General features: G+C 41.6%; 1 protein-coding gene and 1 pseudogene across 1 annotated transcript; one reads left to right on the top strand and one right to left on the bottom strand.

Moving 5' to 3' along the window:
* Positions 1 to 5,255: 5,255 nt before the first annotated feature.
* Positions 5,256 to 10,539, top strand: LOC130208519 (amphoterin-induced protein 1-like). The gene is made up of 2 exons (XM_056437698.1): positions 5,256 to 5,384; positions 6,622 to 10,539. The coding sequence occupies exon 2, from the start codon at positions 6,688 to 6,690 to the stop codon at positions 8,212 to 8,214; it is 1,527 nt and encodes a 508-aa protein (XP_056293673.1). The 5' UTR covers positions 5,256 to 5,384; positions 6,622 to 6,687; the 3' UTR covers positions 8,215 to 10,539.
* Positions 10,540 to 11,831: 1,292 nt separating this feature from the next.
* LOC130207931 (pepsin A-like) lies at positions 11,832 to 13,953 on the bottom strand (annotated as a pseudogene).
* Between the last annotated feature and the right edge of the window lie 2,919 nt (positions 13,954 to 16,872).

Genomic DNA, 16,872 nt, shown 5'->3' with positions numbered 1-16,872 from the left:
TGAGCAACAAGCAGCTCATCTTGAGGAAAGACGTTGATCTCATTTTGCTGATGGAGCATCGTGGGCTGCATTGAATATTACCACAAGATGCTGCCACTGCCCCACAGCTTGCCTCATTTATAATTCACAAGAGAGAACGATAAATCTCCAGAGTGAGGAACGCCCATCCACCAGGCCTCTGCCGAAGTCAACCCCGCTACCTGATACTTCCTGAGCCAAAGCTCATCAGGTTGAATCCGCCTTAAGAACATCCTATTTTAGCATAAATGTTCCAGAACAGAAAACTGCCGAGACACAAAAATGAAGATAATGAAGATAGAAATACGACATCCATCAGAAAGAGCCGGTAAGAGTATAATTAAGAATTGTAATTTTGTTCATGAAAAGGATGCATGAGTTATGTCCTTTGTGAAGATTGTCTTCATAAAGATGCATCCAGATGAGGAGACAACCGGATGAATTTAGGTATTAATGTTCAAAAGCTCACAAGGATGAAGAGTTCAGATGCCAGTGTGTCCACAGACAGGCAGCAGGCAACGAGACACTGAGCGGTGATGATCCGACAAAACAACAAAGAAACTAAAGTCCTTGTGACACAACAACACAACGCTGTGAAGTACTGAATTTACAAAATACCTCCATCATAAATAAAGGGAGTCCAAGTAATTGACATTGTGAAATTTCTTTTGGTGTTTTCAGTCAGAGTTTATGATCTGATACTCTATACCGCGTCTCTCTGCTTCATACAATGTTCTAACTCAATGAGAGACCTTTATTGCTCTGAGGCTGACATCTTGAGCAGCGAGAATCAGTGGAGGAATAAAAAATGCTTAACAAAAATATTGTTTTAGATAAGATAAAGTTGGCGATATGCTCAATGTTTAGTTCCTGTCAACAAATCCCATAGAACCAACCGAAACCAACAGGCACATTACTGTAATAAATCTCTGAGCACTTCCAAACTTCTCCAAACTGTCGGTGACTGTCAGCCTCAAGCCCATTAGTTCCAATATAAGTCACAAATATGTGAGTATATTTATAAATATGAGAGTATTTAAATGTGCAGTTATTTTCTAAAACAGCTGTGCACTATAGCTGTGTGCAACTGTTACTCAGGCTGGTGTGAATAGAGTGTTTGTTGGGGACTATTTTCAAAAGCGGATTAATACATAGTTGGTAAGATTATGAGCATGCAGCAATAAACAGGAGCCAATATTAAAGGAACATGTCAGCCAGTGCAACAATGTTTTTCATATTTTTTTGGACAACAATGGAGGTCTATGGCACAGAAAAATAAGATATATCAGGTGTTGACTGCACAGAAAATGTGTGTACTGTTAAATATAATCATGGGGTTTAAAGACTATTTGTTGGTATTCGAGCATGAGTTCATCATACTTTCACATTTTAACTTCAGAAAAAATCCACTAGGCCACATTCCCTGCATCATAGCAGCTGCAGAAGTGGAATACTGTCCCTGTTTTCATGTGTGTGTGTGTGTGTGTGTGTGTGTTTGTGTGCGTATGCGTGCGTGTGCGTGTGTGTGTGCGTGTGTGTGTGTGTGTCTTTCTGTGGTAATGACGGGTAATTACTGCTACTGAGACCAATGTCGCATTATTATACAGCTTGGTCTCAGCGACACAGCTCCGTATCTCGCTCGACCTCAAGTAATCATGGTCTATGTTTTTGTATTTTTTTCATGTATCTTTAAATTTGGTTATTTCCAAGTTATCAAATAAGTGATTATAGGCTCAATGCTTTTTTGTGGGTTCAGACAAAACTAAACTAAAAGTGTGTGTGGTGAATACAATCTTTTCATTCTGAAGTGGAGACATGTGACTTTCTCGAGTGGAGCAAGACCTTGGTGGTTCAAGTTTCAAGAGCTAACTCGAAATGAATCATCATCTTTCTTTTCAATTTACTCACAATGCAGAATGATTTCACTTTCCCATAATGCTCAGCATAAGTTGAATTCTGGCCCTGAATGAAGGGCATCATGACTCACACACTGCAGCACTATTTAGGATAAAAAAGATGTCCTCTACATCTCTTATAAATTCTACCATGAGTCCTCAATGTAATGCAAACTAATTTAGAAAAGGATCTAAGCATGGACCCCTACAGTTATATGACAAAAAGATACAAGTAATATATATATATACATATAAATATATTCAGAGCAAACATACTGACATGTTGACTTGAGTAGAGATTGAAGTCATTCTCCCACCGTGTGTGTTGTTATCAGAGCTTGAGCTTGCTCTGTTGACCAGTGAGGCCATGTGCACTTTTAGGGCATGTGAGTGCATGTGAGAGTGACCCCACTATAATCAGTGGGGTCACTCTCACCTGCTCTCATGAAGCGTTTACGGATGATAACGTAGCCCCGATTTTTTTTATTTTTATGGTTTATTTAATAAGGGACAGTGCACATTGATAAAAACATTGCAGTAAATGTGCCAGAGTTAGCCAAGAGGCTATTTTCCATCTGTAGATCGTCAGCGTTGTCACGGAAGAGTAGCACCAATCCTCCCGTTCCCCCTTAGGTTAACACGTTTAGCTCGGTCAGCAACTTTACTGACGTTTGCTTCTTTACCGCTATTAGCACCATTGAGCTATGCGGTGCCGGCTCAGGCGTCGCCATGTTGATAACCGTTGAGAGGAAATAGAAATGCTCGCAATCTCCTGTATGCACCTTTCATGATGATAATATCAAATAATATTCATGGTGTCGACAGCACTCATGAGCTGATCCGTACACAGGATTCTCCAGAAGAACATGAATGTGTTAGCAGCCAATTTCTCATCTGTAAGAGTGTATTTGTACAAACATTTGATCAAACTTGTATCATTATTCAAGTTTTGATGCATTCATCACATCCCTGAAAGCGTTGGATCTTATCCATTGTAAATCATAAAGGATGTCTCAGAAGAAGGACAGGCTAAATGTTGTCCACATACATATTTCTAAGATCTTTTAGTTAAATGTCTTGTCATTCTTGTTTGTCGTGTTAAAAGTGTTCATCCTCCATTAGAAGAAAGCTTCTAAATGGATTTTTTACATAAAATGCTAAAACATCTTGTCCTCTGTGCGTGTAAAATGTGCACTGTGTTCAGACTTGGTTTATTTGAATACTTAGAATTCAAAGTATGCATGCACCTGGTTAATTTAACAGAGAAACAATCTCTTTTGTTGTTACTGCAAGGCCATGATGGCATTTAAATGTTTACAAAATATATAAAACATTACAACAGTACAAATTGTATTACTTAATTTCTTTTTTTTCCTTGAGCAGCTTACCTTTCAGCCAATTCTAAATAGTGTGTATTGCAAAGGTAGGTTGTATTATTATATAGTATGTGTATTTCTTTTGACAGGATGTGGACTAGATTAATTAAAGTCTGGGATGTAAAACTATCTAGATAATGCAATATTGTCCTGTTAGTATTCACAGTGTGACTCTTGAAATCTTGTCACATTTCAACTCTTTTAATCAAATATTTCCAGGTAAATGTCAAGTACTGCATGTCGAACTTTAGCTCCGAGCTGACGTAGTTTGGTTCCTTCTGTGTTCACTCTCTTCTACATTACAATCCTTTCATACTGCACATGGTGCTCTTGTGTTTGCTTTCTCCACCATCCCCTCCTACCATTGGCAGCCATAGAAACCAGATCTGTGGACCATTTAATCCTCACTTTTATGTGAGGGTGTCTCTGTGAAGTGACCTTGAGCTCGGAAGATTGATAACGAGGTATTTTAATGTGCATGAGCTGAGTGGTCATCTGTCATGTTGACTTGTGCATCGTTGCTCTTTTCACCTTCTTCAGCTTTAGACTCCAATCATCAGCACGTGTGTTCTGGCATTCCGCTTGTGGTTTTCAGCTCAGTGGTACTTTATAGCCTTTTATAGCCTAGATTTGTTATATTGTGTCCTGCATGCAGATGTCCCTGTCTTCTAGTCAGCCTAATATCAGATGTAACCCTCTACATGAATCAAACTGACTGTGATGTGTTGTGTGTGTGTGTGTATGTGTGTATTCAAGTTAACTCATCACTACAATACCTGTATCCAGTTTAGTTGTGCGCTGCACTATGTATAAACTTACAACTATATCCCAGGGCAGCTGGTGTGAATAACAATGAACGAGTAAAAAATACCTAAACCCCATGTCCGCGACCTGACGAGCACCAAACAGACACAGTTAGTCACCAGCTGGTGAACATCGTCACTCAGGAGGTGGTGGACACCAAAACCATGAACTTAAAGAAAGTAAATAGAGGAGACAGAAAGCTCAAAATTAGCGAGAATCCTGTTCAGTAACGGCTGGATATGTAAATATCACAACTGTTTGCTAACAAGTTCACCACATCAAGTTAAACGACGATGATATGAAGATGCTGTGTTCAAATCTATTGTCCCAACAAAACACTTTCATTGTTTTGGGTTTGTAATTATATGTAGCATGTTCCTAAAATTGTGTGTATAATCACATGATCCCATTATTAACCTGCGGCCAGGTATTATGAGATAGAAAACGTACATTGCACAGAAAGTGGGAGGAGGAATATAAAAAGCTGAACTCCAACAAAGACAGAGTGTTCAACTCAAAGAGTCTGAATTATATAAATAACTTAAATGAACAGCACGAGCTGGGGCATATACATCTTACTGGTGTAATGAAGTGACTGTATTAAAAGCTCATGTTCTCCCTCATATTGATCCCTCACACTGCTGCATGCACATCACGTCCTGTGTCAAAGTCTGCTGCAGCTGCAGTTCACACGTTTGCCCTGTCCTTCATCACTCGGATAAGATGGACCAGAGGGAAGGTCTTCATCAAAGGAAAGGACACATTACATCATGCCCGAGGTCTCCCCAGGCTCTTAAAAAAGACGCATCAGGATAATGGAAAATATAATAATGTAATGAGCCCTGGGGAAAGAGATGACAACAGGAGAAAAAAAACTAGCATGCATCGATCTGGAGCTCATGTCAAAGACAGATCAGTCCCAGATGTTTACCACACTGCGTGGAAATCATCCTTCAACTCATTAATACAGACTTCAGACATTATATGTTGCGGTTCTGACTAGCAGCCTAATAACAAGTGCAGCCTAATATAGTCTAGCACTTGTACATATTGAGAGGGAGGGACACACCCCCTGCTCTGCTGTTTGCGCCCCTCAGATCAACTATCACATGGCTGCATTTCCTCATCGGTGCGGACCGCAGACCGGCTTCCCCCCGGTCATTCTGAGCGTACCGGAGATCACTGCTGCTGTGATGAAGAGGATGCGACTGTCCTGTAGCGGATCGCCTCCAACACCGGACCGTTGAAGTCTCCCCTCTTTTCTCTTCGGATCTTTAGAGACCAAGACAAGGTAAAGGAACTAGCGGGCGGGACACAAATATGCTTCTGACATAATAATGTGATGATGGTCGGAGGAGGAAGATCAAACAAACTGCAGCCTTCATAATCTTTCAGGATATATATCTCTTGTATTTTACATGATGCTGAGACTCATTTCGCTGATTCATCAACTCTGTTATGACGACATTGTTTGCTGTCCATCTTCAGTAACCTTTTGACCATTTGGTGCACCCGTATCATTGTCAGCCAATGGAATGGGCGTTATCTGAATACTTCATCCGGGACAAATGGACCCGAGCACGTTGTGCAAGTGAAACTTCATGTTTTGAATTACAACAAGAACAGATGCAGGTTTTCGACAACAAAACTACTTGGTTAGTCTTTTAGCTAAAGATGGGTGTTTTGAAAAAAAAATAGGTATGCTTGTCACGTAACTTATAAATACAAATAAATCTAGATCCTCTTTTGGTTTCACACAGGACCAAGCCCCCAGCCAGGCTCCTGTCTAGATGGAAGCTCTAGATTTGCAAAACTCTTGTGAGATTTAGGTTATCATTGACCTTCAGTGGTTATGATTTACTATAATTAGGCTAACTAGAGTTTTTGCAAGTTCCCCAATATGAGTGGCAGGGTTTAAAGTCAAATTTAAGAGTGGCCAAAGCATAGAATTATAACTTCAAGGTCCATCACATGTTCCCATAGACTTACATTGTGAACGAGACATCAGATTCATGAATGCAGAAGATTAAATTAATTGAATACCCGGCAGTGTAATTGTTTTGACTTCTTGCACCACTGAGCAACTTTCATTGAAATGAACGCGGCCCCACCTCCAATGCTATATCCAGCTCTCTTTATACATCGATGCACGGGACACAAACAGCAGTCTTCCGCATCAAAGTCCTGTGGTTGATCTTCCATCTCCCATTTGTTTGACCCATCTGTCACTCCTGTCATCATTATTACAATTTCTAGAGATCAGCGGCATCTTCTATATTGGTGATCAACCATAACGCGTGTAACAGGCTCCGTCTTACCCATAACTCTGGAGCTAACAACTCTGGAGCTAACAATGTAGCTAACAACTGTTTATATTTTGTATTCAATCAGCGTATAACATTCAAAGCAGGTGTCTCGTTAAGAGCTTCTGAAATGCACTCCTGGGAGCATTAACAAAACATACTAAATACTGTCATTTGGACCCTCTGTAAAACAGTGCTGATGTATTGATCTCATTATCCATGCAGCTCCACAAATCTCCTCCGAAGACTAGAAGACATCCAGACTGCTATAGTCTATATAGCCTTGGCATAATGGGGGGGTCACTTTGGATTTCCCATGGTGCTACTGAAGCCATGTTCAGAGGAAGGAGCTTTCTCGCAGTTCTACCTCTGGCTTTGTTGTTGCCAACAGTCAGAGTCGGTGCCCAGTTGATAGGAAGCCCTCTGGACTGTCACAAGACGTGTGTGTGTGCCAGCAACATCATCAGCTGCTCCAACATAAATCTAACCAACGTTCCCATCACTCTTCCACAATATACAGCTGTGCTGGACCTCAGCTTCAACACCATCACCAAGCTACGTGCTGAGTGGACCCCTGTCCCACTCAAGAGACTCCACCGCCTGCTTCTCAGCCACAATGGCCTCACCTTCCTCTCCTCTGAGGCCTTTGTGAATGTGAAAGCGCTTCAACATCTGGACCTTTCCTCCAATGGAATCCGCCAGCTGGACGAGTTCATCTTTGAGCCTCTTGAGCACCTTGAGGTGTTGCTGCTTTACAGCAACCGCATCTCTCAGATAGATCGCTCTGCCTTCTCCGGTCTCAACAGCCTGCAGAGGCTCTACCTGAGCCACAACCAGATCTCACGCTTCCCCTTGGAGCTGGTGAAGGAGAGGAGCCGCCTGGACACTCTGAGGCTGCTGGATGTGTCATCTAATCGACTCAAAGCCCTGCCCCTCAATGAACTTCAGGCTCTGCCCGCCTGGATCAAGAATGGCCTGTACTTTCACAACAACTCCCTGCCCTGCAGCTGCGAGGTGCATGAAGTGGTAACACGCTGGTACCTCAAGGAGCTCAGCTCTGCCACAGACTTCAGGGGAAGCCACACGTGTCTGTTACCAGGTCAGCAGAAAGAGAAAATTGCCATAATGGATCTGAACAAGGTGTATTTGAACTGCACTGAGGTCATCGGTATGGACAGAATAGCCCACTTGGAGCAGTCTCTAGTCCTGGACTGTGACACCAGGGAGAGGGACATGACGAAGCGATGGGTGCTACCTGGAAACATCCCGGTGTCTCCAGCATTCAAGACTGCTGTGATGCGTCCTAAAGATGGCAGTCTCCAGATTGGGCCCCTGAAAGCGGAGGACTCTGGGGTGTACACCTGCTATGCCACCAGTGAATCCTTCAATGAGACAGTGTATGTAACTGTAATGGTGTTAAATTCCACTGATAGTGGGGGGCTGGAGAACCTAAAAACAGCCTACACCACCCTCATAGGATGTCTGGTGAGTTTAGTTATGGTTCTCATCTACCTCTATCTCCCGCCATGCCGCTGCGCTTGTTGTCAGGGTCTAGAGAAGAGCGACCTCAGAGACAGCCTCCACTCTTCAACTGTGAGCATCTCTCACGCACATGAGGAGACGGGGCAAGTGGAAGTTGGAGGCTTTGTCAACAAACATGGCGCCTTTCTGCAGCCCAAGGACCAGCTGGAGCAGAATGGGAGGTTGAACCCAATAGGGGAGGAAGAGGAGGAGTGGCAGGGGGACAACAGGGAGAGAAGGAGGTCTGACGCGGAGTCTGTCAGCTCCGTGTGCTCCGACACCCCCATGGTGGTGTAAAAGTCAGAGGCATCGCCGGAGGGTAAGACATGATGTTTCAACCCTTGTGGCTGCTACATAGAAATCCTTTTTTTGAACGTGTGCAAGATTCACAAGTTAAAGCTTTAGTTGTCTTTCACGGCTTATGGCGTGTACTGTTGATAATAAACACAAACGGTCAGAGCAATGTTTTGATTAAAACTAACAATTTCGAAAAGCCACGAAACATTCTGATAATGCAGAGAAATGTGGTTAAAATCATTTGTGACCTAAAATATTTTGATTGTTGTTGTTGCTCAACCTAAATTGTCATTCAAAAAATACAACTAATGCTCTTAATATTTGCAATAGAGTCACTTTTACGGCAAATCATTGGCTGGCCCTGCAATAAATTGCTCTTCAAGTAGGACTATAACAGTTTAAAATGTGTTAGAAATATATATATCTTATTAGAAATAAGAAATATACAAATCCTAACTAATTACAAGAGAAAACAAACAGCATAAAAACAGCTTGCTACTACTTAAACTGACGCTGTGCTTTGAATAAAAGTTATACAGCTTCTTTATGCACTGGGGATCATAACACTAAAAAGATTTATGCTTGAAAGAGAAGCTATTTTTATGCAGAGTTTGCAGAGCTCACCTAATTAGCGCTGCAAGATGTTTAAACTCTATGCTGTGTTTTACATTCCTGTTTCGTTTTGTCTGACTTTACGGGACATCATACTGTAAGGAATACTCTTATGCAATGTTATCTATCAATATCATTTATGATTTGAGTGTGATTCAATTAATAATATGTGTTGGCATTAACTGAGCTTCTGTTGAGGTGCTTTTTAAATAAGTCTTTGTTTTCACGTCTATTTTCAGCCATTTTAGATTCAGAATCATTAACCGAGCCTCTTGTGAGACATCGTTTACTTTTACTTGAATTCTCTTTATTCAGAAATCCTATGTGGATCCAATTTGAATTGTTTCTCCATAACAAGAAAAATCCTCATAACAAAAAATCACTATTAACAGACACATGTACCCAGTAATCTAGTTGCATGGTCCTTTCCAGGGGACACTGCACACAATCTGGACCAAAGAATGTTTCATATGAAAGAGTTCCAGATAGTACACAAAGATTAGGATTTCCTTTCTGCAACATGTCTGCATATTCTAACCATTTTAGGCTGAATTTGCATTCAAGGCATTTTTAAAGAGATCTTATGAACAATTAATTAGAGCTGTGGGGTCTGCAGATATTCACAGTTGAAAGCTGTCCACTGTCAGTAAGAAAAGCGTAATCATGTTCAAAATGCTTTAGTGTCAGTTCTAGTTTAGAATGGATACATTAAAAGAAACACAAATAACCCTTCTTTCAGACTGCTGACATCAATGTACATCCTGTCACACTGGACCGTTAATAGCAGCCGGGAAGCATCACCCAAGGGAAACAACTGAGAGCGAGTCCCATCTAGTGAACGCTTTACTGCCCAACCCTCAACAAATCAGCAAATGCCAGCCAGCCGGCCACCAGTCTCATAAACACAGTCAGAAATAGCAACTAGAAGTGCAGCCAGCACGCCTCCTGACGCAGATGCACTGTAAATGAAAGGTAGCGGTTTTCAAACACGACTTCTTTCAGTTACATCGCTGAATACCTTCACGGTGATGATTTTAGATGGTCACATCATAACTAGACCGGACAAAAAGCTGTTAATATAAAACAAGAAATAAAAGGACCTCCGAAGAGATAATGTTTTCACCAATTTACAGCCACTCTGGCTCGGGATTATGGTCACACAGTTTAAAGTAGCACGGCTAATAATACAATAAAATCATAATTATTCATGCTAATAGAATAATAACAAAACACAGCAATCCTAGATGATGTAGCAATGTACTGTAAATGTACTTTTATTTTGAAGGAACAGTTGCTCTTATCCTGTCACTTCTCACGGTGCTTTTTCAAGACAATGTAGGTGAATCAACACTGTCATTATAATTGTGACTGAAAACCATCATAGCAGCGTGGTCTAATAATATTATATGATGTAGCTACATTGTGAGGAACTTAATTGACTTATGTCCCTCAGAAGGGGCACACTGCTACTGGAGGCATGTACATATTTCCGTTGTCTCTGAAAGGTATTTATCACCAAAGAATGTCATAGTTTGAGAATGAATAATCTATTTGTTTAGTGTTAAGTCGGAACAGTTGTATTGTTATTAGTATGTTCATGTTACTACTGTATTTATTTAGGTCACACACTTGTATTTTAATATATGCAATCCGGTATAAGGACTTATTGTATGTTATTATTTGCTGTAATATATCTTGTATATTATTGTTCCGTTTCTGTATTTCATAAACTACAAATATATGTCAACAAAGACTGCATTATGTCATTATATTCCTGTAAGGTAAATGCATTGTATCTATCACACAGAACTTTCACAGAAGTCACAGGAATAGTTTGACATTTTGAGAAATTGACACCCAGAGACTCACATTTAATTGCACCTGCTGCTCAGACTTACTTTCTTCTGGCAACATTCGGTGCTGCTGTCTTTTCACCCTTATTTGGCTTGTTGACCGTCGTGTCTCCCAGAGCAGAGTGAGCCCTCTGATCTGTATTCACTCTCCTCTGCCAGGAGAGAACAGCCACTTGGATCAGCAATACACTGGCCTCCTGATGTTGGACGTCTAATTCAGGCCTCAGATGCCAGTGAGAACAAATGTCCTCTTAATGTTGTAGGTGTAGCAAGAAGCATTACGTGGGAAATACGTTACATTTATTCACATGACTGTGCAGGATTAATATTCAGAGTTCATTATTTGTAAAGACGCCGCAGTGTGAAGCCTCACCTGCAGCCCTGGAGCCCCTCTGCAGGACGAATGATTGAACAGGTCTGCAGGGATGTCCACGCTCCTCACGTTACTATGTTTACCCACTAAACAAGCAGAACCAGCCAGGTGCGTGCAACGAGATTGAAACCTTTGGAAAATACACTGAAGTGATGCAGCATTATATTCTGATTTTAAATGTATTTCATTATTATCATAAAAATGCATTATATTATAATAAAAGTGTTCATAGAAGGGTTAACACTCAGTGTGTTGATGCACATGTCGTAATGGAGCTGAATGACACATCACTGCAAATCACAGATTATAATTAGAACAAATGCAGCGGCCTAAAGAAAATTCTCGGACACATCACAGGCTAGGATGACTTGGATGAGAGCCGGCGCCTGTTGACAATGAATGACAGGCGGTCGGTTCTGTGTTTCACAGACTGAATTCTAAGGATGATGACTCATCCTCTCCTCAGGCCACTCCCAGGAGAATCACATGAACGGTGAAGGGCTCACTGAGTCCTCTGCCATCTAGTGGCCACCAACTGATTCATAATGGAGGAAACATTTGGGCTGACTCTTGCCTTTGCAGAATATTCTGGGATAACTGTTCAGGCATGTGAGTCCTTGAATTCCTCCTTCACCACAGAGAGATGCTGACTTTAAGTAGTACTTTATTAGATGAATTCACAAATATGAATGCAATTATAGGACAGTTTGTTTTGCGGTGAATCATGGTCGTGAAAAGAAAAGTCAATTGAGTTAAACTGGCTCGCTCTTCACTTGTAATCACACAGCCTGAGCAAAGCCCACCCTGTTGTTGTTGTTGACGTCAAAAGTCGTGAAGAACTGCCGCATGAAGACCTCATCCAGGATCCAGGAGCAAAGCCTGTTCTGCACCCAGACGGAGGGGAGTGGACAGAGGGCATGCGTGAAGGCAGCAGGTCATCTCATCCTCAGGATATCTGAAGACTCGAGTATCGACATGAAGCCGTTTCTTCAACCATTTTCTTTATTGACAAAAATCCACTTTCTAATAATGCATACATAGTTATAGAATGATTGTGGCGTGATGGAACTGCATCTCACTATACGTAGAGGTTTTCTTGTTATTTATTTAGCCTGTCCTTATAAATAAAAATACCTGTCACTATAAAGCAACAGAAAACTGAACATTATGGCCTTCATGGTGGTAGGAACAAACTCACGTGAATATAGTAGCGTGTAGTGAATGTAGTTTGTGGACCCGCTCTTGCCTGCATCTAACAGCTGTACCGTTGTTTAGTTTGCTTGTTTGTTTAGCTGTGTGCTCGTGTCTTTAGCACCCTATACCTTTGTTCTCTACACTGTGTTTAAGCGGATTGAGATCTACTGACAACTTTTTGTATGTATCAGCATACTTGACCATACTTAAATTTGAATCTGATTTGCATTTATTGAGCTTTCAAATCATTCAAAATATGCTGTGAGATTTGTCTTAGGCTGGTGCTCAATAGTCTTTGACTAGCCCACTGTGTCGTTCAACAATAAAACACTTCGTAAAAAACACTTATTCTGGAAACAAGCTGCAGAACATCCAGACCACAATCCATTCATCGTGCATGCCAATAATAAAGGGCTATGGATTTATCTCCTTAGAAATATCCATAAATACTTGAGTTGTAAATATGAACTACTTGTCTCCTACAGGTCTTTATTCAGATGTCCTGCAGCTCTTTTTCAGAAAGCAATGGTTGTATGTAGCTTTGTAGGTATTGTCCTGATTCTAAAAATACAAAGCAAGCTCCACAGGAGGAGAATATACATTCCATAAAGATATTTATCAAAGCCTGACAACCCAAAAGTTGTCCATATTCATACATCATTCTATATTACTATATAAAGCTAACATGAAATTATTTAGACAAGATTTATTTACATTGATAAAGCCATTAGTTACAACAATGAACTCTTTAAGTACGCCTCAGAAACCTTTATGAGGGAGGCAGATGGAGGAAGAGCAAAGCTGTGGCCATGGATGTTGAACACACGGTTTGCTGAAAAATGGACTACAATACAAAACGTTAAAAACACATACATCACCATTGTGATCCAAGTATCCTCCCAACCAACCGTTGATATTGGTAATATCGTTGCCAGCGCCGATGATAAAAGAAGTACCAGAGTCCACTACTGCTGCACCGCTCCCAGAGCATGCAACAGTGTGTGATGGTGATGCTGCAACATGAAGCAACAGATGCATCCGAACATCAAAGGCAAGAAGACCTCCAAATAATGTTAATTGTGAAGTGACCACGTTGTTAAAACACAACATGGACATTTAAAGTTGAAAAGGATACCTTTGTATTTGGATGTTCCGATAGAGGGGGACCCAATTCATGGGTCCAGTGAAATATGAAGGATCCATTCCTTCCAGAATCAACATACTGCCCTCTACAGAACTGGTGGTACAGAGATTATTTTGAGAGAAATGAGCACTGCGTTATTCATAAACACTCCATCCAGCTCATGGAAATCTATCAGCAGATGTGCAGCATCTTGTATTTCTCTGTTTGTGACCTCACATTAAACCCACAAACAGAGCCGGTGCAGCTCAGAGGGAACCCACAGGTCGGAGGAACCGCTGTCAAAGAGAACCTTAAATATCTGAGTCCCGAAACCAATATCTCCATAATATGTTGTCTTTGCCCAAAATAAGATTATCTCGTGAGATCATGTATTTCATGATTGTGCCGGCCGAGTACAGCGGTTCCATGCTACGAGCATCTGGGTCGAAGGTCACGGGCAGCACACTCTGCTCGTTCCTGGGAGACGCTTTGCTGCGGGGCTGTCTGGAAACTTCCTCTTCCAACAGGCCTCTTTCCTCCAGCTCCTGCCTGGCGGACTTCCCTCTCATCAGGGGAATCCTTAACAGGCAGTTCAACAGTTATCTGATTGCACACTCAAATAGTTGTTGAGAATATGTCATTCCTCATAACTTATCCTAAAAAGGAGTTTCAGCCTGAGTGATTTCGGGAAGTAGGACAGAAAGATAAACAAAAGAGTTCGGAGCGAGAAAAGGTCAAGAGTTTGTCTCAGACGAGTGGGCTGTTCCCAAATGCTGGATTTATATAACGCTTCTCTCCAAAGCACGTTACGGTCCGTCTCTTTCACACACCGAGGGCAGCAACGCCACACAGGTGCAACTAATTCAGCATATGGACCAAGTCAGGGTGTCACACGATGACACAATTTATCATTTCAATGCTTGATACAAAATAATTGTAATACCACAATATGAATGCTGCGTTAGGGTGTTTTTAAAGTATAACATATGTCTTGTGTGTGAACGCATTTCTTTTCTCTTACTTAAGAAAATCTTAAAACCGGGCGACGTGGAGTCTTGTTTGAAACTGCTGGCTAAGGACAAGCGGAGATACAGTCAGATTGTAATACACGCCGGTGGTAATGACGCCCGAGCCCGCCGCTCGGAAGTCACTAAAATTAATGTGGAATCGGTGTGTGCTTATGCCAAGACGTTGTCGGACACCGTAATTTTCTCTGGCCCTCTCCCAAATTTGCAGACAGACGAATTGTATAGCCGAATGTCGTCTTTCAACCGCTGGCTGTCGAGGTGGTGCCCAGCGAATAATGTGGGCTACGTAGACAACTGGAAGACTTTCTGGGAAAGCCTGATCTGATGAGGAGAGACGGCATTCATCCCACGTTGGACGGAGCGTCTCATTTCTGCGAATATGACCAAGTTGATCACCGGACTTAATCCATGACAATCCAGGGTTCAGATCAGGAACCGGGAGCAGAGTTGTAGTTTAACACCCTTCTCTGCTCTTCCATTCGAGCAGTTACCCACCCATGACTTTAGTGTAGAGACTGTGTCTGTCCCACGGCCACTTCAATTAAATAAATCAAAAGTAAGCAGAAGAGGAGTCGTACACAATAACCTTATACAAATTAACACCATTATTTCAGCAGTGCAACAAAATAGGTCTATTAAATGTGGTCTCCTAAATATTCGATCTCTGTCATCTAAAGCTGTGTTACTAAATGATTTAATATCAGATAATCACATTGATTTATGTTGCCTAACTGAAACCTGGCTGAGCCATGAAGAATATGTCTGCCTGAATGAATCGACTCCTCCAAGTCATATTAATACTCACATTCCTCGAGGCACCGGTCGAGGAGGTGGAGTAGCAGCCATCTTTGAATCGAGCCTATTAATTAATCCTCAACCAAAATTACACTACACCTCATTTGAAAGCCTTGTTCTTAGTCTTTCACATCCAACCTGGAAAACACTACAGCCAATTCGATTTGTGATTCTGTACCGGCCACCAGGTCCATATTCAGAGTTTATATCTGAATTCTCAGAATTTATTTCAAGTTTGGTTCTTAAAACTGATAAAGTTATTATTGTTGGAGATTTTAATATCCATGTGGATGTTGATAATGATTGCCTTAGTGCTGCATTCATCTCCTTGTTGGACTCGATTGGCTTCTGTCAGAGAGTGCAGAAACCCACTCACAGCTTTGGCCACACGCTTGATCTTGTTCTTACTTATGGCGTTGACATTGAGCATTTGAACGTCTTCCCACAGAATCCTCTTCTGTCAGACCACAACCTCATAACTTTTGAATTTATACTACGGAGTGTACTCCGTTAGTCAAAAGTTTCTACACCAGATGTCTAACTGACAGTGCTGTAGCTAAATTTAAAGCGATTCCTTCTGTATTTGATTCGATACCACGTCTCAATATAACAGAGGACTCCTGGTCTAACTTTAGTCCGTCCCAGATTGATCATCTTGTTGACAGTGCCACAGGCTCTCTGAGAATGACACTGGACTCGATAGCCCTCTGAAGAAGAAGACAGTGAGGAAGAGGAGGTTTGCTCCCTGGTATAACCCTCAGACCCGCAAACTGAAGCAAACATCACGAAAGCTTGAATGCATATGGCGTTCAACTAATCTCGAAGAATCCCGCTTAGTTTGGCGAGATAGTCTTAAAACATATAAGAAGGCCCTCCGTAATGCCAGAGCAGCCTATTACTCATCAGTAATAGAAAAAAATAAAAACAACCCCAGGTTTCTCTTCAGCACTGTAGCCAGGCTGACAGAGAGTCACAGCTCTGTGGAGCCGAGCATTCCTATAAACCTTAGTGGTAATGACTTTATGAACTTCTTTAATGAAAAGATTTTAACTATTAGGGACAAGATTAATAATCTCTTGCCCATAACCAGTGCCAATCTGTCCTCAAGTGGAATGGCCTTGGAAACCGCTGTATGCCCTGGTGTATATTTGGAGGCATTTCTCCCATCAACCGTGACCAATTATCTTCAACGGTTTCTACTTCGAACACGTCTACCTGTCTCTTGGACCCCATCCCGACGAGGCTGCTTAAAGACGTTTTGCCTTTAATTGGCGGCTCTCTATTAGATATTATCAATGTGTCTCTGCTAACAGGCCACGTACCACACTCCTTCAAGGTGGCTGTTATTAAACCTCTCCTGAAGAAGCCCACTCTGGATCCAGAGGTGTTGGCTAACTACAGACCGATCTCTAACCTCCCTTCCTCTCCAAGATCCTTGAGAAAGTGGTCGCAAATCAGTTGTGCGACTTTCTACATCATAATAGTTTATTTGAGAAATTTCAATCAGGATTTAGAAAACACCACAGCACCGAGACGGCACTGGTGAAAATTACAAATGACCTCTTAATGGCAGCAGATAAAGGACTCCTCTCTGTCCTGGTCTTGTTAGACCTTAGTGCTGCATTCGACACCATTGACCATGACATCCTGTTACAGAGACTGGAGCAGTCGATTGGCATT

This window comes from Pseudoliparis swirei, chromosome 18 (genome assembly GCF_029220125.1).
Source record: "Pseudoliparis swirei isolate HS2019 ecotype Mariana Trench chromosome 18, NWPU_hadal_v1, whole genome shotgun sequence".
Taxonomy (NCBI): domain Eukaryota; kingdom Metazoa; phylum Chordata; class Actinopteri; order Perciformes; family Liparidae; genus Pseudoliparis; species Pseudoliparis swirei.
This window is presented reverse-complemented; position numbering and strand designations above follow the sequence as displayed.

Coding starts and splice junctions, on each gene's coding strand:
- LOC130208519 (XM_056437698.1), top strand. CDS start 6,688: ATGGGGGGGTCACTTTGGATTTCCCATGGTGCTACTGAAGCCATGTTC.